The 21,710-nt window shown below is 57.5% G+C and overlaps 1 protein-coding gene across 7 annotated transcripts; it reads left to right on the top strand.

Moving 5' to 3' along the window:
• The first annotated feature begins 8,333 nt into the window (after nt 1-8,333).
• ADAMTSL5 (ADAMTS like 5) lies at nt 8,334-17,389 on the top strand. Of its 7 annotated transcripts, none has more exons than XM_063658292.1 (14): nt 8,334-9,217; nt 10,114-10,320; nt 10,474-10,566; nt 11,277-11,349; nt 11,464-11,555; nt 11,771-11,831; nt 11,940-12,048; nt 13,648-13,720; nt 14,055-14,166; nt 14,522-14,608; nt 14,760-14,923; nt 15,424-15,640; nt 15,718-15,789; nt 16,061-17,389. In XM_063658292.1, the coding sequence occupies exons 2-14, from the start codon at nt 10,138-10,140 to the stop codon at nt 16,360-16,362; spliced, it is 1,638 nt and encodes a 545-aa protein (XP_063514362.1). In that variant the 5' UTR covers nt 8,334-9,217; nt 10,114-10,137; the 3' UTR covers nt 16,363-17,389. The 7 variants fall into 7 exon arrangements, with proteins under 7 accessions (XP_063514362.1, XP_063514361.1, XP_063514363.1 ...); XM_063658291.1 differs by having other exon boundaries at nt 11,461-11,555; XM_063658293.1 differs by having other exon boundaries at nt 8,700-9,217; nt 11,461-11,555; nt 15,451-15,640.
• Nucleotides 17,390-21,710: the final 4,321 nt, after the last annotated feature.

Below are 21,710 nucleotides of genomic sequence, written 5' to 3'. Positions count from 1 at the left end.
TGGACAACAGAGTGAGACTCCCTCTCAGAAAAAAAAAAAAAAAAAGTAAATAAAGAGGACCAGGTGTAGTGGCTCACGCCTGTAATGCCAACACTTTGAGAGGCGGAGGTAGGAGGTTTGCTTGAGCCCAGCAGTTGGAAACCAGACTGGAAAACAAAGCAGGACCCTGTCTCTACAAAAAATTTTCTAAATTAGCCGGGCATAGTGGTGCATGCCTGTAGTCCCAGCTACTCAGAAGGCTGAGGTGGGAGGATCGCTTGAGCCCAGGAATCTGGGGCTACCGTGAGCCACGATCACAAAACTGCACTCCAGCCTGGACAACAAAGTGAGACCCTATCTCAAAAAAAAAGGCTGGGTGTGGTGGCTCACGCCTGTAATCACAGCACTTTGGGAAGCTGAGGTGGGCGGATCACCTGAGGTCAGGAGTTTGAGACCAGCCTGAGCAACATGGTGAAACCCCGTCTCTACTAAAAATACAAAAAATTAGCTGGGTGTGGTGACGCATGCCTGTAATCCCAGCTACTCAGGAGGCTGAGGCCGGAGAATCGTTTGAACCCGGGAGGCGGAGGTTGCAGTGAGCCGCGATCTCGCCACTGCACTCCAGCCTGGGCAACAGAGGGAGACTGTCAAAAAAAAAAAAAAGGGAAAAATATATTAGATTCCCTACTCCCTAAAACACACAGTCCTACTAATGCCCCAGTTTACAGATGGGGAAACTGGGGCACGGCTTGTGTGATGAGCACAGGATGCCGTTTTGCAAAGGGGCAGGGCAGGGTTCAATGGGGCCACCTGGCCCTGCCATCCTGCCCCCTGCCCTGGGTTCTTGAGGCCTGGGTGGTCTAGCGCTGCAGCCCCTGTACCCCCAGCACCCCTCACATCCCAGGCCACGGGCTCTATTTCCTCTCCAGTCTTTGTTCTTTTGCTGACCTGAGAAAACCACAGACTCAGCGGATTTTGCGGAGAAGTGCCGGGAAGCTTTGCTCAAAATACCTACTGCAGGTGGAGGCGTGGCAGCTGAGACAGCAAGCACCGGACTCCCTGGAGGCCCAGGAGGCTCATGGGGCCGCCTCCAAGGTCAGCGGCGGCCCAGGCCTCCCCAGCACCCTCCTTCTGGAAGGCGCCAGGGTGGAGGCCACCAACCAATGTGACTCAGCCCAGCTCCCTGGTCCCACCCGTGGGTCTCACGTGCCTGGACGCCTGACCACGCAGGTCCGCAGGGACCCATGGCCCTGGGAGCAGAGCAGGCAGGAGAAGTCCCACCACCACAGGGCTCCAGAGAACCCGATTGTGGTTTATGCTGCACGACATGGCCCAGTGTGAGCGCAGGAGGGGGCGTCCAGACTTGGTACCCCGAAACCAAGCCCTGTTCTTCCCTCTCTCAGCTGTTTCCTCCTAAAAGCACTGTTGTCCAGATGCAGGGCCCATGCCTGTAATCCCAGCTACTCTACTCTAAAGGCTGAGGCAGGAGGATCCCTTGAGCCCAGGAGTTTGAGACTAGCCTGGGCAACACAGCGAGATCCCCTTCTCTACAAAAAATAAAACAGAGTTAGCTGGGTGGAGTGGTGCACGCCTGTGGTCTCAGCTACCTGGGAGGCTGAGGTGGGAAGATTGCTTGAGCCCAGGAGGTTGAGGCTGCAGTGAGCTGTGATCGCACCACTGCACTCCAGCCTGGGTGACAGCAGGACCCTGTCTCAAAAACAATAATAAATAATAATAATTAATAATAAAAGCACTGTCCTTTCTTTTCCTCTGGGACCCCCTTCTCCTGATTTTTTCCCATCTTTTTTTTTTTTTTTTTTTTTTTTCAGACGGAGTTTTGCTCTTGTTACCCAGGCTGGAGTGCAATGGCACGATCTTGGCTCAGAGCAACCTCTGCTTCGCGGATTCAAACGATTCTCCTGCCTCAGCCTTCTGAGTAGCTGGGATTACAGTCATGCACCAACACATCCAGCTAATTTTGTATTTTTAGTAGAGACGGGGTTTCTCCATGTTGGTCAGGCTGATCTTGAACTCCCAACCTCAGGTGATCCACCCGCCTCAGCCTCCCAAAGTGCTGGGATTACAGGCGTGAGCCACCGCGCCTGGCCCCTTCCCATCTTTCTGGATGCATTTTTCCAGTTCTCCTTTAAGCCACCTCCTCCTTCTCCTGGGAGCCTGGGGTTCAGTGCTGGTGCCTCTCACCCACTCTCTTCACCTCCTCCGCTGACATTGTCCAGGTTGGTGGCTTTAGCACTGGCAGCTGGGGCAGGTTGCTCAACCCTCCTGGCCCATCTGTGTGGGTTCCCCCACAGGCAGAGCCTGAAGCAAGGGTTTAGTGCAGAGAGTTGGTTCGGGGAGCAGGGTGGGAGCTGGGTACCCCCCAGGGCACCCTGAGTCCCACACTCATCAGGGAGCCTCTGAGGAACTGAGTACAACATTCCCCAGAGTTGACCACCCAAAGTGAGGACACAAGGCCAAGACATCAACCTTCTGGCCTTTCCCATTGGTCCGCAGATCCACACCAAGCTCACCCTGCCACAGGGCCTTTGCCTGTGCTGTTCCCTCTGCCGCCCTCCCAGACTTTGCCTGGCATCCTCTTCTTAGCTTTTAGGCCCAGGCAGGAAAGGGCCACCTGTGCCCAGGAGGCTGCCCTTGCCCCAAGATGCCCTAGACATGATCCATGCTTGCTTCTCCCCAGTTCCACCACAACCCAGAATGATTGCTTCCTTGCTGGCTTGCTGGTGTCTGTCCCACTTGAGGGGGAGCGCCAGTGGCAGGGAGAGGGTCTGTATCTCCATTAGGTGCTGGGTGGACACCCATCCCCGTGCCCCTTCTCTCAATGGACACAGCATCGACTTCCCATCAGGGACACTCATCAACTCCAGCCGTGTTCAAGGTGCTGAGTGGGCATTGGAACCCACCCAATTACCACAGAAATAATCCATTTTTAATCTGTGTGGGTCTTTTTACTAATTATGAGACAAATAGCTCAATGTCATATGGAATCCAGGAACAGAAAAAGGACACTTGTTTAAAAAAAAAAAAAAAAAAAAGGCCGGGTGTGGTGGCTCACGCTTGTAATCCCAGCATTTTGGGAGGCCAAGGCAGGTGGATCATGATGTCAGGAGATCGAGACCATCCTGGCTAAGACGGTGAAACCCTGTCTCTACTGAAAATACAAAAATTTAGCCAGGCGTGGTGGCGGGCGCCTGTAGTCCCAGCTACTCCGGAGGCTGAGGCAGGAGAATGGCGTGAACCCGGGAGGCGGAGCTTGCAGTGAGCCGAGATCGTGCCACTGCACTCGAGCAAGACTCCATCTGAAAAAAAAAAAAAGAAAAAAAAAAAAAGCCTGGTGAAATCCAAATCCAAATAAAATAACATTTGGAATTTAGTCAATAATCATGAAATAGTCATTGTTATCACTTTTTTTTTGAGACGGAGTTTCGTTCCTGAAACCTTGTCTCTATAATAATAAAAATTTTTTAAAAATTCTAAAATAAGATTGGGAACAGTGGCTCATGCCTGTAATCCCAGCATTTTGGGAGGCCAAGGCAGGAGGATCGCTTGAACCCAGGGGTTTGAGACCAGCCTGGGCAACATGGCGAAACTCCGTCTCTACTAAAAATACAAAAATTTGCTGGGTATAATGGCACTCACCTGTAGTCCGAGCTACTTGGGAGGCTGATCCCAGAGGATTGCCTGAGCCTGGGAAGCAGAGGTTGCAGTGAGCCAAGATCGCACCACTGCAGTACAGCCTGGATGACAGAGTGAGATCCTGTCAAAAAAAAAAAAAAAAAAAAGTAAGAAACTAAAAATTGCTAAAGTGAAAAAAAATGGGTGAATGCCTTCAGATGAGGCTCAATCCAGGAACTCAAACAACCTTCTCAGAAATCTGGACTTTTGGGCTGGGCACTGTGGGTGGCACACGCCTGCAATCCCAGCAGTGTGGGAGGCTGAGGCAAGAGAATCACTTGAGTTCAGGAGTTGGAGACCAGCCTAGGCAACATAGGGAGACCCCAACTCTACAAAAGATATAAAAATCAGCCAGGCATGGTGATGCATGTCTGTAGTCCCAGCTACTTGGAAGGCTGAGGTAGGAGCATCTCTTAAGCCCAGGAGTTTGAGACCGGCCTGGGCCTGGACAACATAGCAAGATCCTGTCACTACTAAAGATCAAAAAAATTAGCCAGATGTGATGGCATGCATCTGTAGTCCCAGCTACATGGGAGGCTGAGGTGGGAGGATCGCTTGAGCCCAGGAGGTCAAGGCTGCAGTGAGCTGTGATTGCACCACTGCATCCCAGCCTGGGCGACAGAGCAAGACCCTGTCTCAAAAAAAATTTAAAAAAGAACAGAAAGATAAAAAGAAAAAAAAAGAAATGTGGCCCCTTTCATTTGCTGCCCTCTCTGTCAGCATCTGCTTGAGACAGTGCAGCTCTTCGAGTAGTCAAGAAAATCCAGCCTACCTCAACTCACCCCATCCCTGGAGCCCACCCCAGCCACAGGAAACCACCTTTTCCTCTAATGGCCCAGTTCAAGTCCCAGGGCAGGCTCTCATTGGCCCACTAGGGTCACATGGTCATCCCCCAGCCAATCCCCGTCTCTGGGAGATGGAATTATCTGATTGGCCAAGCATGGGTCACGTCATACACAATGGAGGAGGCGGGCCAGTCCACCTGATCCACGTCGCCTGAAAGTGACAGAACAGGTGGTTTTCCGCACGTGAAGGTGGAGGGGAAGGGGCACCCTGGGGAGGCACAGCCATGTCAAAGGCCTGGAGCCTGGGCAGTGGGGTAAGAAAGCAAGAGGTCTCTTCCAGGAATTCTGGACGGTGCCCGGGGCACTGGGTGCCTGCAGGGAACAGATTCCGAGCGTTCACAAGAAACCGGCGCAGAATGAGGACCGGGCAAGCAGCGGCCAAGGAGGGTCCAGGGCCCTGAGTCCCATGGGGCGACTCCAGCCGGGGAGGGTCCCAACTCCGCGTGGCCCCTGCTGGTGCCCAGGGACAGACGGACAGCCCCAGGGACCGAGGGGTCCAGGGGTCTGTGGGGCAGGGATGGGGAGGCCCCACCCAGTCCACGCAGGAGGTTGAGGTATCCTGGGACCACGTGTCCAGGCCTGAGGGATCGGGGGAGGCCACCGGGAGTTGTAGGGGCACAGAAGCCCACTGAGAGGACACAAGATCTGCTTTGGGGCATTTCCTTTTTAAGTTGAATTGGCAAAGCAGCTTTACTGAGGTATAATTGAAGAAATGTACATATGCAATGTTTGCTTTTTTTTTTTTTTTTCTTTTTTGAGACGGAGTCTCGCTCTGTCGCCCAGGCTGGAGTGCAATGGTGCGATCTTGGCTCACTGCAAGCTCCGCCTCCTGGGTTCACGCCATTCTCCTGCCTCAGCCTCTCAAGTAGCTGGGACTACAGGCACCCACCACCAAGCCCGGATAATTTTTTGTATTTTTTAGTAGAGACGGGGTTTCACCGTGTTAGCCAGGATGGTCTCGATCTCCTGACGTCGTGATCCGCCCGCCTCAGCCTCCCAAAGTGCTGGGATTACAGGCGTGAGCCACCGGGCCCGGCCTGCCTTTTTTTTTTTAAGACGGAGTTTCACTCTTGTCGCCCAGGCTGGAGTGCAATGGTGCGACCTCGGCCCACTGCAACCTCCGTCTTCTGGGTTCAAGCGATTCTCCTGCCTCAGCCACCTGAGCAGCTGGGATTACAGATGCGCACTACCACACCCGGCTAATTTTTGTATTTTTAGTAGAGACAGAGTTTCACCATGTTGGCCAGGCTGGTCTCGAACTCCTGACCTCAGTTGATCCTCCTACCTAGGCCTCCCAAAGTGCTGGGATTACAGGCATGAGCCAACATGCCGGCCCGTTTTTTTTTTTTTTTTTTTTTTTTTTTTTTTTTGAGGTGGAGCTCTGTCGGCCAGGCTGGAGTGCAATGACGTGATCTCGGCTCACTGCAACCTTCGCCTCCCAAGTTCAAGCGATTCTCCTGCCTCAACCTCCTGAGGAGCTAGGACTACGGGCGTGGCTACCATGCCTAGCTAATTTTTTTTTTTTTTAAGTATAGATGGATTTCACCATGTTGGCCGGGCTGGTGTTAAACTCCTGACCTCAAGCAGTCCATCCACCTCGACCTCCCAAAGTGCTGGGATTACTGCCGTAAGCCACCACGCCTGGCTAAGTTTTGCATTTTTAGTAGAGAGGGGGTTTCACCTTGTTGGTCAGACTGGTCTCGAACTCCTGACCTCAGGTGATCCACTGGCGTTGGACTCCCAAAGTGCTGGGATTACAAGCGTGAGCCACCGTGCCCAGCCCAATGTCTGCAATTTGATGAGTTTGCACATATGCAGTTACTACACTCAAGATGACAGGCCTACCTGTCACTTCCCGAGGTCCCTTGTGTCCCACTGTTTTTGTTCTTTTATGGTAAGAACGCTTACCATGAATCTACCCTGTGAACACAGTCTGAAGTGCACGGTACCATACTGTTCACTGTAGCCCAGTCACACAGCAGATCGCCGCATTCCTTAAGCCTCAAGCCCATACAACCATGGAGGAAACGGAAACTAACTGACCCACATCCGCCGGGACCCGCGTCTCAGTTCCCCCTCTAGTCCTGACACTGCCTCAAGGAGGGGTCCAGGCTGAAACTCAGAGTGGGGGGACTCGGCTGACTCCTGGGTCAGGGTCCAGGCAAGGGCAGGGGAATGTAGTAAGCTGGGACCCCGCCCGACTGGGACCCCAGGAGCCTCTGAGCCTCAGCAGCCACCCCCTCCACCTACACCGGGTGTCTTAGGCTGAGCTCCCAGCCTCCTCCTAGGGACATCCAGAGGTCAGAGGTGGGAGACGGTAGGGGACAAGAACTGGGGGTGGGGGGCAGCCCTCCACATCTTCACCACCACCTCTGCCAATCTTGCAAGCTCTAGAGCCCCCACGCAGGGTGCAGTGGCTGCAGTATGCGATCCCAGGAGGCAACAGGGGCTGCGGGGTACACTTTCCATAGAACTCAGTGCCTACTGTATGCACTCCCTGCAGGAGACAGCGCCTTTTGTATACCTTCCTTGTAGGACGCAGTACCTGCTGTACATACTGTCTACAGAATGCAGTGACTGCTGTATGCTCCTCTGAAGGTGCCATATCTACTGTATACACTCCTTTGCAGGGCAGAGTCTACTCTATACATTTCTACAAGATGCAGCTCCTGCTGTACCCTTCCTGCAGAGCATAATGCCTACTGTGTGTGCTCCCTGCGGGCGCTGTGCTTTCTGTATACCTTCCCTGCAGGGCACAGGGCCTGCTGTCTGCACTCCCCGTGGAGCTCTGTGGACTGGACATCTGGGAATGGGGCACATCTGAGGAGGATACAATTGTCCTAATGACACATTGACACACGTCCTGAGCTGACTTCTTTCTTTTTTCTTTTTTTTTTTTTTTAAGATGGAGTCTCGCCTCTCGCCCAGGCTGGAGTGCAGTGACGTGATCTCGGCTCACTGCCACCTCCGCCTCCTGGGTTTGAGCGATTCTCGTGCCTCAGTCTCCCGAGTAGCTGGGATTACAGGCACTTACCGCCATGCCTGGCTAAGTTTTGTATTTTTAGTAGAGACAGGGTTTCACCATGTTGGCCAAGCTGGCTTCAAACTCCTGACCTCAGGTGATCCGCCTGCCTCGGCCTCCCACAGTGCTGGGATTCCAGGCCTGAGCCGCCGCGCCCGGCCTGCCTTTCTCTCTTGACCCCTTCAGTGAGGGCGTTCCTGACATCCCCACCACACCCCCCCAACCCGGCGCCATCTGTGGTGGGCCTGGGCTATTTTCTCCAATAGTCCAGGTCAGAAGGTGGGGGGTTGTACATTCCGGGGGGGCTGCCTTACCCGCTGGCCTGGGACTGGCTGGGTTGTTCACAGCGTGCACACAGTAGGTGCTCAATAAATGGCATATGGGTGGCTCTGCTGACATGCTACAGGCTGGAGGGCAGACTGAGTTGGACCAGCAACACCCTGTATGTTCCAAGCAAACCTCTCTCCCTGTGGTCAGCGCTGTGGGACAGCAGGGTGGGCTTCCTGGAGGAGGGGGTGCTCAGACCGAGCCTGGGTGGAGCCCAGGGAGCAGAAGGACAGTCCCCCCACCCCCTCCTTTAGTGCCCCAGCCCCTCAGCCCGCCCGCCAAGGTGCGCCGTGGGGCGACACCAGAAGCTGGTGGAGCCCAGAACCCAGGGCCTGGTCTCATTCCTGCGTGGGTGGGCACGGGCGGCGCACAGACGCCCGGCGGGAAAGGGTGGGGTGGGGGGAGTCCCGGGGTGCCCCCTCGCGTTGCCGGTCCGCGCAGAGCCGGATTCCAGATGGAAGGTTCGCCGTGGAGATCCTTGCCGGGCCCACTGCTGGGATGGGGAAACTGAGGCCGGAGAGGGTGTGGCCGCGGCTGTGAGGGAGAGGGACCGCCTGGACCCGGGTCTGGCTCCGAAGCACCGCTGGCAGCCCCGGGGCCAGGCAGGGAGGGCGGAAGGCGGGGTGGGGCCCGTCCCCTGGTGACAGCAGCGCCCGGGAATGCGCCAGCTGGGAGGGTCTCTCCGCCCCCCGCGCGCGGCCCCCGGGGCCGAGCTTCTCCCCAGTGCGCTGGGGCCCTGCGCTGGGGGTGACCGGGACCTGGGTCGGGGAACCCCCGGATGGCAGCCCAGGCGTGCCGGGGTCCCCATCCACGAGCAGGGCGACCCCCCGCGGGAGGGGTGAGGGGCAGGACCAGGGGACGGGGCTGTGACCGGGGATGGGGACGCCGGCGGGACGCAATCCGGGAGTCGGCGGGGTAGGGGCAGCGCCCGGGACTCCCAGACCCAGGGCGGGGTGACCTCGGTTCGCGCACATTCCCGGGCCCTGAGCGCGGCGCCCGGAATAGCAGCCCCGGGGCAGAGGGGGGCGGTCAGTCCCCGCGCCGCGCCACCGCCCGAGCCTGCCAAGGTCACCAGGACCCGGCGCCCGACACCAGCCTGCGGCTCCGGGACCCCTGCGCTCGCGTCCGCCGGGCAGTCCCCTGCCGCAGATCCGCGCCCGCCGCGCGAGGGCGCCCGGGGCCGCCGCCCCTCCTGACCCCGGCCTGGGTGCGCCTGCGGAGGCCGCGGTGGGAGGGGCCGTCCCAGGCTCCCCCCGCATCCCCCCCGCCCAGCACCTTGGGCCCCGCCGCTTCCGCTCGCCCTGGGGCCGCTCAGGGAGCCGGGACGCGCTGCCTGGGCTCCGCGCAGCCGGTAAGTCCTTCTTCCTATCCTCCCACTTTCTCCGGGGGAAACTGAGACCCAGAGGTGCGGCTTGCCTTCAGATCCCACCGCCAGTCCGGGCTGCAGCCCACACGGGTAGAGGAGAGCCTTGATTCTGGGCAGGGCTCATTGAGGAGGGGGTAGATGGCCCTTGTAGCCTCCCACTTTGCACCACCTAGACCCCCACTCCTCAAGCCAGGCTCAGAGTCCGGTGGGGGTGGTCAGAAGGTCAAGCCCCCTCCCCCTGTTTTTTTTTGGTTGGTTGGTTGTTTTTGAGACTGAGTCTCACTATGTCGCTCAGGCTGGAGTGCAGTGGCCCCATCTCGGCTCACTGCAACCTCCGCCTCCTGGGTTCAAGCGATTCTCCTGCCTTAGCCTCCCAAGTAGCTGGGATTACAGGCGTGCACCACCACACCTGGCTAATTTTTGTGTTTTAGTACAGATAGGGTTTTACCATGTTGGTCAGGCTGGTCCCAAACTTCTGACCTCAGGTGATCCGCCTGTCTTGGCTCCCAGAGTGCTGGGATTACAGGCGTGAGCCACCACACCTGACCCCCCTCCCCTTGTTTTAAGTTTCTGGTGCAGACTTCTTCCTGCTTCCTGGGCCAGCCCAGGCTCTGGGCTCAGAGAGGGGCACGGATGCAGCAGACCACACAGCTGTCTCAGCACCTAGAGATATCCAGAACCCTAGACCCTTGGTGCCCCAGAAGTCCAAATGCTGGAGCCAGTGGGGCCTGAGAGCCAGGGAAACAGGGGCCAGGTGGGACCCAGCCTCCCCAGCTGGTGCCCGGGCCGGGGCTCACCCGCCTGCGTTCAGGCTCTGCTGGCAGCGGGACGCCCTGGCTCACTTGGCGGCTGCTTCCCTTCCCTCCCCTTTCTCCCTGCAGGCCGAGGTCACGAGGAGGGTGTGGATGGCAAGTGACTTCATCCCTGCCCTGACAGATGGAGAAACTAAGGCCCAGAGAGCCAGTCAGCCTCCTCCCCTTCCCTGCTCCAGCCTCGGCAGTGGCCCCTTCCCTCCACGGGCCGCCCCGGAGCTCAGTCCCACCCCCTCCGCCGATGAGGCCATGAGGCACCGACCGGACCCGGGCCAGGTCACCCCTCCCTGTCCCATCCCCAATCCAGGGGACTCCCTGCTTTCTGGGAGCTGAGGGAGCCCTGGGGCCGGGGTGCAGCTGGGGGCCTCTTCTAGGGACCCAACTCCTGATCCAGCCCCTGCCGGCCGCACCTTCTGCAGGGTGTCACAGAATCATGGACTGAGTCCACTTGGCCCCCACTGCACAGATGGGGAAACCGAGGCCTGGGAGAGCGGAGTGGCTGGCCTCAGGCCACACGGAAAGGTAGAAGCAGTGATGGTGGGGAGGGTGGGGAGGGGGCCCCAGCCCTAGGAGGCACCTGTGTACTATTTTTGAAGGATTCCTCCAATCATCAAGCATCGATTAATCACCTACTGTGTGCATTATAGCACAATATACATATCAATAATATAGGCTGGGTGCAGTGGCTCATGCCTATAATCCTAGCACTTTGGGAGGCCAAAGCAGGTGGATCATTTCAGGTCAGAAGGTTGAGACCAACCTGGCCAAGATGGTGAAACCCTGTCTCGATTAAAACTACAAAAATTAGTCGGGCATGGTGGTGGGCACCTGTAATCCTAGCTTCTCGGGATGCTGAGGCAGGAGAATTACTTGAACCAGGGAGGGTCGCAGTGAGCCGAGATCGCACCCCTGCACTCCAGCCTGGGCGACAGAGCGAGACTCCGTCTCAAAAACAAACAAACAAACAATAACAACAATAATAATTGCAGATGACATTTTGAGTTCTTCCTCTCCATACTGGGCTCCACGCCTCCTGTCTTCTTTACCTGATCCACGGGACCCCTCAACTTTCCTGTAAGGGAGGCTCTATTACCCCGTTTTTCAGAGAGGAGAGGAAGGGCTCAGAGAGGTTTAGTTACTGTCCAAGATCACACAGCCAGTCAGGGCAGAGCCGGGACACAACCCTGTGTCTCTGGCGGTGGCTCCATGGACTCGGCCCCTCTGTTCCCCAGGCCCCGCCTCTTCCAGAACCTCCTGCTCTTCCTGTGGGCCCTGCTGAACTGCAGTTTGGGGGTCAGTGCTCAGGTAAGGGGGGACATGAGCCCAGGGGGTGGCGAGTGGGAATGGGGACCCAGTCAGCAGTGTGCGGTCACCAGCGTCCCCCCACCAGGCTGACTGTGCCTCTGTCTCCCCAAGTAGGGTCCGGGCGAGTGGACCCCGTGGGTGTCCTGGACCCGCTGCTCCAGCTCCTGCGGGCGTGGCGTCTCCGTGCGCAGCCGGCGCTGCCTCCGGTGAGCGGGCCGGGAGGGGGGTCCCTGCCCCTCCTCCCCCCGCCGGCCCAGCCCGGCCCCTGGCCGCACCCTCGGCCTGCCCACACACGCTGTGTGTGCCCTTTAATCCCGCTGATCCCGCTGGAATGCGGGTGGGGTTGGCGGGGGCGGAGGGTGGAAGGCCGGCCCTGGGAGGGGGTCCCTGGGGGTTCTCGCCACACTCTGGCTCCCTGCAGGCTTCCTGGGGAAGAACCGTGCTGGGGAGACTCCCACGAGTACCGCCTCTGCCAGTTGCCAGTAAGCCCTGCCCACCTCCCAGACCACCCTCCCACCCCAGGCTGCCTGAAGCCCACCACCTGCCCCTTGGGTTGTCCCAGCCTCTGGCTCACCTATCTCTGTCCCTAGAACTGCCCCCCAGGGGCTGTGCCCTTCCGAGACCTACAGTGTGCCCTGTACAATGGCCGCCCTGTCCTGGGCACCCAGAAGACCTACCAGTGGGTGCCCTTCCATGGGGGTGAGTAGTCTGGTCTCCTGTGGTCAGAATTGGTCCAGAGTGAACAACTCATTAGTCTCAGGGAGAGGTTCTTGGAGGGTTGCAAAGAGAAGAGGGTATTAGTGCTAGGGCTTTGAAGGATATGTAGGAGTTAGTGAAACAGAAACAGCATGTTAGGCATGAAACAGGGGCAGAGGGAAGCAGAGTTCATTCTGCACAGGGCTGAACACCCAACTGAGGATTGACTTAGAGCTGTATCCAGAGGCCAACGCTTCTCAAACTTATCCCAGTAGCAGGAAATGTTGCTGCATTGAGCTGAAAATAGCGAGTTATATAACTATGTGCCCGGGTCAGTGCGCCTCCAGATTTCAGGGAGACAGGCAGCTTCACACGCCATGGGGAAGGCAGACACAGATATAAGAAAAGCCTAGAATGGACAAAGTGCCTTCCATCAACCTCATTTCCTTCCTTCCTTCCCTTTCTTCCTTCCCTTCCTTCCCTTCCTTCCTTCCCTCCCTCCCTCCCTTCCTTCCTTCCTTCCTTCCATCAATCCGAGAATTGGAGGAAACCTGCTGTGATCCCACCCCAGCAGAGGCCCACTAGGGCCAGCCCAGGATCCATTCCAGGCAGGGTCCACCAGCCAGGCTCAGGGAAATGGGAGCCAGAAGGAGCTGGAGAACGAGGAGTGGAGATCAGGGCTGTCGGCCTGTGTGTATGATCAGACAGCCCATTTTGTCCCACTTCCAGGCAGACGGGGAAACTGAGGCCCAGGGAGGACTGGCGACACAGCTCAGTTGTGCGGGACTCAGTCCAGTCAGTACTGGACAAACACTTCGTTGGGCACTTGCTGGTGCTTGGGCCGGATGCTCAGATCTTCTTCTTCTTTTTTTTTTTTTTGTTGAGATGGAGTCTCGCTCTGTCACCCAGGCTGGAGTGCAATGGCGCGATCTTGGCTCACTGCAGCCTCCACCTCCCTGGTTCAAGCGATTCTCCTGCCTCAGACTCCGGAGTAGCTGGGATTACAGGCTCCCACCACCAAGCCCGGCTAAATTTTTATTGTTGTATTTTTGGTAGAGACGGGTGGGGGGGGGGGGTCTCGCCATATTGTCCAGGCTGGTCTTGAACTCCTGGCCTCAGGAGATCTGCCCACTTCAGCCTCCCAATGTGCTGGGATTACAGGCGTGAGCCACTGCACCTGGCCTTTTTTAAGGCCATCCATCTGCACACTGAATTCTTGCTTCTGTATCCTAGAGCTTGGAACAGTGTCTGGAAAACAGTAGGTGTTCAGTGGAATGAAGAATGAGTAATGGGGTTAAAAATGAATAATATGTAAGGACTCCTAATATAAAGACTATGAATGAATTAATGAATGAATGAATGCAGCCCCAGGATACTTGCCTGGGAGTCCTAGGTTGCTGGAGGCAGAGCACCTACGGTCCAGTCCTGGCTCTGCCTCAGCCTCGATGTGTGGCTTTGGCCAAATCTCTGGGCTTCATCTGCCCGTGGTAGAGGGGGACTGGAACTCGAATAGGGGTCCCCGGCCCACCGACTCCTCCTGCCCTCAGCGCCCAACCAGTGTGACCTCAACTGCCTGGCTGAGGGGCACGCCTTCTACCACAGCTTCGGCCGCGTCCTGGACGGCACCGCCTGCAGCCCGGGTGCCCAGGGGGTCTGCGTGGCTGGCCGCTGCCTTGTAAGTACTCGTCAGGTCCCGCCCGAGCCCCGCCCACCTCCCACTCAGGCTCCACCCATCCTAGGCTCCACCTCCACCCTCCTCCCATTAGCCTCCACCCCCTCCCTAGGCTCCACCCCCTTCCCCCTCCCCTTCCAGGCCCTGCCCCCAGCCCCCCTTAGGCACCCACCCCCTGGGCACTAAGCCCATCCTCCTCCCTCCAGGTCCTGCTCCTCCCTAGGCTCCACCCCCATCTTCCCTCCAGGGCTTGTCCTCTTGCTCCCAGGCACTGCCCTTTCCCCAGGTCCTGCCCCTCCCAGCGTCAGTGACGCCGCGCCTGTCCTTCACCCTTTAGAGCGCCGGCTGTGATGGGTTGCTGGGCTCGGGTGCCCTCGAGGACCGCTGCGGCCGCTGCGGAGGCGCCAACGACTCGTGCCTTTTTGTGCAGCGCGTGTTTCGTGACGCCGGTGACTACATGCTCCGTCCTCCCTGCACACATGTCAGAGCGGGCCCTTTAACAAGCCGTGGCCCGGAAGCAAATTTCCGTGCTGATTGGCCAGTGTGCGGCCCAGCCCCCCCTTTCTCCTCATCCTGATTGGCTACTGACAGATTGTCCCACCCTCCCCCAGAACAGATGGGCTTTTAACACTTTCCCTGCCACACTGAAGCAATAGTAATTGTAACTCCAAACGTTTACGGAGGGTTTTCCGGTTCCCAGGACCCTGGCTAGCTGTCTTACCCGCAGTAGCTCATTTAATCCTCAAGTCATCGCTCAAATACACCCCCACTAGCACCCCAACACCCTCCTACCCTCCCGCCCAGGTGCCTTCGCTGGGTACTGGAACGTGACCCTGATCCCCGAGGGCGCCAGACACGTCCGCGTGGCGCACCGGAGCCGCAACCACCTGGGTATCCTAGGGTGTGAGGCGGGAGGCACCCGGCCGGCCACCCGGGGGCGGTTGTCCCTGTTTACAGATGGGAAGACTGACGCCTGAGGAGGGGACCCCAGGGTCTGGGAGACGAGACAACAGGTTCCTGAGGGCTGACTGTTCCCTTGCAGCGCTGATGGGGGGCGATGGCCGCTACGTGCTTAATGGGGACTGGACGGTCAGCCCACCGGGGACCTACGAGGCGGCCGGCACGCATGTGGTCTACACCCGCGACACAGGGCCCCAGGAGACATTGCAAGCAGCCGGGCCTACCTCCCACGACCTGCTCCTACAGGTGCCGCCGGGCCTCCAAGAGGGTCAGAGGGGGGCAGCCGGGGACAAGGTCAGAGACGGGAGGCTGGTGACAGAGTCAGAGGGTGTCGGCTGGGGACAGATCATCAGTGGTGAGAGGCTGGGGACAGGGTCATAGGAGGGAGTTTGGTGACAGGGTGTCAGAGGGGGTCGGATGGGAACAGAGGATCAGACGGGAGGCTGGGGACAGGGTCAGAGGGGGAAGTCTGGTGACAGAGGGTCAGAGGGGGTCGGCTGGGGACAGAGGGGAGAGGCTAGGGACAGAGGGTAGGAATGGAGGTGACTGGGGCCAGAAGGGGGAGTCTGGGGTCAGAGGGGAGAGGCTGGGGACAAAGCATCAGAGTGGGGAGGCTGGGGACAGAGTCAGAGGGGATCAGCTGGGACAGAGCATCAGAGGAGGGAGGCTGGGGGCAGACAGGATCAAAGTGGGGAAGCTGGGGTCATAGGGTCAGAGGGAGGAGGCAACCCCAGCCTCCTGGGAAGCTCCCTGTGTGCCCTCCCCTGCTCCAGGTCCTCTTGCAGGAGCCCAACCCTGGCATCGAGTTTGAGTTCTGGCTCCCTCGGGAGCGCTACAGCCCCTTCCAGGCTCGTGTGCAGGCCCTGGGCTGGCCCCTGAGGCAGCCGCAGCCCCGGGGGGTGGAGCCTCAGCCCCCCGCAGCCCCTGCTGTCACCCCTGCACGGACCCCAACCCTGGCCCCAGGTGAGGTAGGGACAGCCAGGGTGGGGGATGAGTGGGGACTGAGGCCTGTGCCCCTCACAGCACCGCCCGTCCCACAGACCCCTGCCCACCCTGCCCTGACACCCGAGGCCGCGCCCACCGACTGCTCCACTATTGCGGCAGTGACTTTGGTGAGACCCCAACCCCTACCCTCACTTAGCTCCTACTAACCTGGCCTCCTCCTGACCTCTGACCCTAATCTGACTTTACCCTTGACCCCTTCTTCTGATCCTAATTTGCCTCTTGACCCTAATCCCGCATTGATCCCTGACGTGATCCTGACTCTAGTCCCTATAGATCCCGAGGTCCCACCTGACCCTCAGCCCCTCTTCTGGCAAGGGGGGAGCGTAGAGATTTGCGCAAAGTTGAGCAGCCAGCCAGCTTAGCACGTCCCCTCAACAGTGTTCCAGGCCCGAGTGCTGGGCCGCCACCGCCAGGCCCAGGAGACCCGCTATGAGGTGCGCATCCAGCTCGTCTACAAGAACCGCTCGCCACTGCGGGCACGCGAGTACGTGTGGGCGCCAGGCCACTGCCCCTGCCCGATGCTGGCACCCTACCGGGACTACCTGATGGCTGTCCAGCGTCTTGTCAGCCCCGACGGCACACAGGACCAGCTGCTGCTGCCCCACGCCGGCTACGCCCGGCCCTGGAGCCCTGCGGAGGACAGCCGCATACGCCTGACTGCCCGGCGCTGTCCTAGCTGAGCCCCCGCAGGAGCCCTGGCCACACACAGCAAGAAAGATACATCTGACCAGTCTCAACGTCAACGTATTTCTCCTCTCACCCTGGCTTCCAGGCAGCTCTGAAATATGTCCCACCTGTGCAGCTACATGACTCCCTCCCGCACACGCTTAGACACCTCTGCATGCAGTCAAAGTCACTGTCACAAGCCGGCAGGCACTGATGAGGAGGCACTAAGGAGACTCTGACTTTTATTTCGCCTCTCTCCTTGGCTGCCAGGAAGCTCATAGCTATTTATACTCAGAAAGTTTAACGCTGCTTTCATTCTCTTTGCGTGCATCACACTTGCTTGGAGACACTGTCATGAACGAGCATGACACCCTGCTGCCCTGGGTACCCAGAAGATCATCTGTTTACTTGACAGACACTGCTGTCTCTGCTCTCTGCTACTCACACACACCCTCATGTGTGAAGGGCAGAGACACTGTCACAAACAGGCATGCCCCTTAGAAGACATGCCTAACCAGGCACTGTAACGTACCAACGTTGGTACCAATTTCCCCTCTTCCCCTGGCTACCAGGAAACTCAGAGACAATCTTTTCAGCCTCAGCATTTCTGGCTGGATTTCCGCCCATCAACACCTGCTCACTCCTCCTTTTTTTTTTTTTTTTTTTTTTTTTTTTTTTTTTTTTTTTTTTTGAGGCAGAGCCTTGCTCTGTCACCTAGGCTGGAGTGTGGTGGTGCAATCATGGCTCACTGCAGCCTCAAATTCCTGGGCTCAAGCGATTCTCCCACCTCAGCCTCCACAGCAGCTGGAACTACAGGTGTGAATCACCATGCCCGGCTAACTTTTAAATGTTTTGTAGAGATGGGGTCTTGCTGTGTTGCCCACACTGTTCTCCAACTACTGGCCTCAAACGATCCTCCTGCCTTGGCCTCCCAAAGCACTGGAATTTCAGGCATGCGCTATCTTACTGGCTGTTCACCCCCCTTTTACTCCTCTTTAATTTTTACAAGCACTTTTTTTAAAAAAAATTTATTTTAAGTTCTGGGTGTGTGCGAATGTGCAGGTTGATTACATTAGTATACATGTGCCATGGTGGTTTGTGGCACCCATCAACCCATCATCTAGGTTTTAAGCCCCACATGCCTTAGGTATTTGTCCTAATGCTCTCCCTCCCCTTGGCCCCCACCCCACAAAGGACCCGGTGTGTGATGTTCCCCTCCCTATGTCCATGTGTTCTCATTGTTCAACTCCCACTTGTGAGTGAGAACAAGCGGTGTTTGGTTTTCTGTTCCTGTGTTAGTTTGCTGAGAATGATGGCTTCCAGCTTCATCCATGTCCCTGCAAACGACATGAACTCATTCTTTTTTATGGCTGCAGAGCACTTTTTTTTTAAAGCACCCCAGTCACATGCACTCAGTCACAGAGACTCAGGGACACGCTGGTAGAACCCTGTCTCAACTTTGCTCATGGGGAGGCACACATGTTCACATGCACCCCACCCCTTCTCCCAGTCCAGCATCACCTCCTCCCTGCACGTCGGACACTGTGTGAGGTGAGGGCAGGGAATAGAGGAGGATAGGAGCAGGTGGGGAATGAATGGGGCTTTGGTAGGTCCTGAGCCTCCCCCAACTGCCACATACTTTCTCAGGCCCACCCCGGGAACCCCTCCCCAGCTGAGGAGGCAGGTGAGAGCCGCTACTGTCTGCCAGCTGCCAGCCCGCTATGTTCTTCTGCAACCAGTAGGGCCGACATGGGCTGTGTGTGTCCTAGGGGGTGTCACGAGGTCGCTCAGCAAACCCTCCCTCGTGGGGTGCCAACCCTCTGCCTCTCACGCCTGATGCATGGCTCACGCTGCTACCTGGGATAACCCGCTCTGTGTGGGACGAGTGGTTGCATTTCTCTCCGGGGCCTGAGGTGCCTGGGGTCCATGGGTCCCCGCTGTCCACTGGGCACGGACAAGCTGCCCCCACCAGGCAGGGAGCAGCCACAGAGGGTGAAGGGCAAGGAGGCTGCTGAGGCAGAGGGAGTTGCTAAGGGGTGCAGGACATCGGTGGACTCCGCCCCTGATCTTGCAGATGACCCCAAGCCAGGTGCAGCCCCTCTCCGGCCTCAGTTTCCCGCTCAGTGAGTGACGCCCTCGAAGCCCCTCCCAGCTCTGACATGGGAGTTACACTTTCCTGGAGCCCTTCCCTAGCCCCCTTTTTCCTTCACACATTTCTGCAGCAAGTGCTTATTAAGCACCGACGGCATACCAGGGACCCAGCGGAGCCTGGGACGGCCCAGGCCTGGCGCTTCAGTGACGTGGTGCCTTCTGTGATTGACGTCTGCAGCAAGCGCTGCCGGAGGGGTCCCAGGAGCTCCCCAGCCAAGGGCCGCGGGTGCTGCAGGGATGCGTGGGGCCGCAGTGCCCCCTGGCGGCACGACGGGGAATGAAGGGACTCCGTGCGCGCCTCGTGGCTTGCGGCCCCAGGTGCCCTGAACCCACCTCCGCGTGGGCACTCGCTTCCCCATGGACGCGGGCCCCTGTCGCAGGCCTCCTCGTGACAGCACTGGCTCGTGAGGCTACTGTCGGTGCCTGCCGGCACCCCACTGCCCTCCCTCCCCTGTTAGGCTGCAAGGCTGTCCCTTCTCCCCGGCTGTGGTTTGGGGTGTGCCAGGGAATGGAGGTTTCAAGGTTCCTCTCGCCCACGGACCCCCTGGGCTGCCCTGGTGCCTGGATCTCAGACAGTTACCCTAGGGGCTGCCCAACCCGCCAGGGGAGCTGACACTCGAAGAGTTTCCTCAACAGGGACCCCAGGCTGTGCCTGAGGCCAGGGAGAAACACGGAGTTGCTGGGAGAAACACGCACGAGGTGTGCCACAGCCCCCACCGCCAGGAGCACGCCATTCCTGCGTGGGCGAGAGGACCCCAGCGTGATTTGAAAATGACAACATTGTTTCCAGTGAGAACCATGTAACCGTCGGCAATAAACGGTTGCGACGTTATATGCAACAATAAACTTGTTGCGCTTTAGCTTTAAAGCCAACAAGTGAACGTTTTGTTATCTTTGTTATTTTTTTTTTTAGAGCGGGGGTCTGACTGTGTCTCCCAGGCTGGATTGCAATGGCGCCATCATAGCTCACTGCAGCCTCAACCTCCTGGGCTCCAGTGATCCTCCTGCCTCAGCCTCTGGTGTAACTAGGACTACAGGTGCATGCCACCACCTGTGGCTAATTTTTCTTTTCTTTTCTTTTTTGTAGAGATGGTGTCTCTCTATGTTGCCAAGGCTGGGCTTGAATACCTGGCCTTAAGCGAATCTCCTGTCTCAGCCTCCTAAAGTGCTGAATTACAGGTGTCAGCCATTGCACCCGGCTGCCACTCTTTCCTCCTTTTATTTATTTTTATTTTTATTTATTGTTTGAGATGGAGTTTTGCTCTTGTCACCCAGGCTGCAGTGCAGTGGCACAATCTTGGCTCACTGCAACCTCCCCCTCCCGGGTTCAAGCAATTCTCCTGCCTCAGCCTCCCGAATAGCCAGGATTACAGGCAACAGCCACCATGCCTGGCTAATTGTATATTTTTAGTAGAGACAGGGTTTCACCATTTGGCCAGGCTGATCTCTCACTCCTGACCTCAGGGGATCCGCTTGCCTCGGCCTCCCAAAGTGCTGGGATTACAGGCATGAGCCACCGAGCCCGGCCTCCATTTGTTTAAAGACTCCTTTAGGCCAACTGTGGTGGCTTATGCCTATAATCCCAACACTTTACAAAGCTAAGGCAGGAGAATTGCTTGAGCCCAGGAGGTCGAGGCTGCTGTGAGCTATGATTGCATTGTTGCACTCCAGCCTGGGTAACAGTGAAACCCCCTATCTATTTGAAAAAATAAAGACTGGGTGCGGTGGCTCACGCCTGTAATCCCAGCACTTTGGGAGGCTGAGGTGGGCGGATCACGAGGTCAGGAGATCGAGACCATCCTGGCTAACATGGTGAAACCCCATCTCTACTAAAAATACAAAAAATTAGCTGGGTGTGGTGGCAGACGCCTGTAATCCCAGCTACTCAGGAGGCCGAGGCAGGAGAATGGCGTGAACCCACGAGGCGGAGCTTGCAGTGAGCTGAGATCGCGCCACTGCACTCCAGCCTGGGGAACAGAGAGAGACTCTATCTCAGAAAATAAAAATAAAAGTAAATAAATAAAAATAAAAAGAGCTGAGCACAGTGGCTCACACCTGCAATGCTAGCACTTCGGGAGGCCGAGGCAGGAGGATCACCTGAGGTCAGGAGTTCAAGACCAGCCTGGCCAACATGGCGAAACCCCGTCTTTACTAAAAATACAAAAATTAGCTGGGCGTGGTGGTGCACGCCTGTAATCCCAGCTACTGGGGAGGCTGAGGTGGAAGAATCACTTGAACTCGGGAGGCAGAGGTTGCAGTGAGCCAAGATAGCACTATTGCACTCCAGCCTGGGTGACAGAGCGAGGCTCCGTCTCAAACATAAAATAAAATTTAAAAAATACAAAATAAAAATAAAATAAAATGCCTGAGGGGCTAAAGGTCACTATTTCCACCTGGTAAGATAAGTGTGTCCTCCTTCCCACCTGTGCTCCCTGGGTGTGCTGACCTGGGCGGGCCAGAGCCAGTTTTGCTGCTCCCCGCCAGTGAAAGTGAGGGACCATGCCAGGTGCAGAGCGAGCCTGGCATCCTCTCGCCTCCCTCAGGGCCATGACCAGACCACATTCTTCAAACCAGCTGGGCCAGTGATCGGCAGATTCTGAGAGCCCCGTCTGCCATCCCCGTGTGATCACCGACACAGGGTGGGGGGTGATTAATGATTACCCTTGCCCTTTGCTCTGATAAATCCTGCACCCCGAGTAAAAGACAAAGTCCCGGGCCGGGCACAGTGGCTCACACCTGTCATCCCAGCACTTTGGGAGGCCAAGGCAGGTGGATCACCTGAGTTTGGGAGTTTGAGAACAGCCTGACCGACATGGAGAAACCCTGTCTCTACCAAAAATACAAAATTAGCCGGGCGTGGTGGCACATGCCTGTAATCCCAGCTACTTGGGAGGCCGAGGTAGGAGAGTTGCTTGAACCCAGGAGGCAGAGGTTGCGGTGAGCCGAGATCCCACCATTGCACTCCAGCCTGGGCAACAAGAGCGAAACTCTGTCTCAAAAAAAGACAAAGTGCGCCGCCCGCCCCCAGTGCCTGGGTGGTGCAGCCCCGAAAACTCCCCTCCCTCCCTCCTCCCTCCTCCCTCCTCCCCTCCGCCCTCCTCCCCGCCCTCCCCTTCTCTGCTCCAGCCACAGAAGCCTCCTCTGTGTACCTCCCACTCACCAGCATGGTCCTGCCTCAAGGTCTTTGCACAGGCTGTGCCCTCTGCCTAGA

This window comes from Pongo pygmaeus, chromosome 20 (assembly GCF_028885625.2).
Source record: "Pongo pygmaeus isolate AG05252 chromosome 20, NHGRI_mPonPyg2-v2.0_pri, whole genome shotgun sequence".
Taxonomy (NCBI): domain Eukaryota; kingdom Metazoa; phylum Chordata; class Mammalia; order Primates; family Hominidae; genus Pongo; species Pongo pygmaeus.
Note: the sequence above shows the minus strand (reverse complement) of the source record. Positions and strands in the feature narration are given on the sequence as shown.

Bases quoted from the DNA above. Each gene is read 5' to 3' on its own strand.
- ADAMTSL5 (XM_063658291.1), top strand. From the start codon at position 10,138: ATGGCAAGTGACTTCATCCCTGCCCTGACAGATGGAGAAACTAAGGCC. The intron at 14,167-14,521 runs GTGACTACATGC...CCTCCCGCCCAG, and splicing joins GCGCGTGTTTCGTGACGCCG to GTGCCTTCGCTGGGTACTGG. The intron at 14,924-15,423 runs GTGCCGCCGGGC...CCTCCTGGGAAG, and splicing joins CCCACGACCTGCTCCTACAG to CTCCCTGTGTGCCCTCCCCT.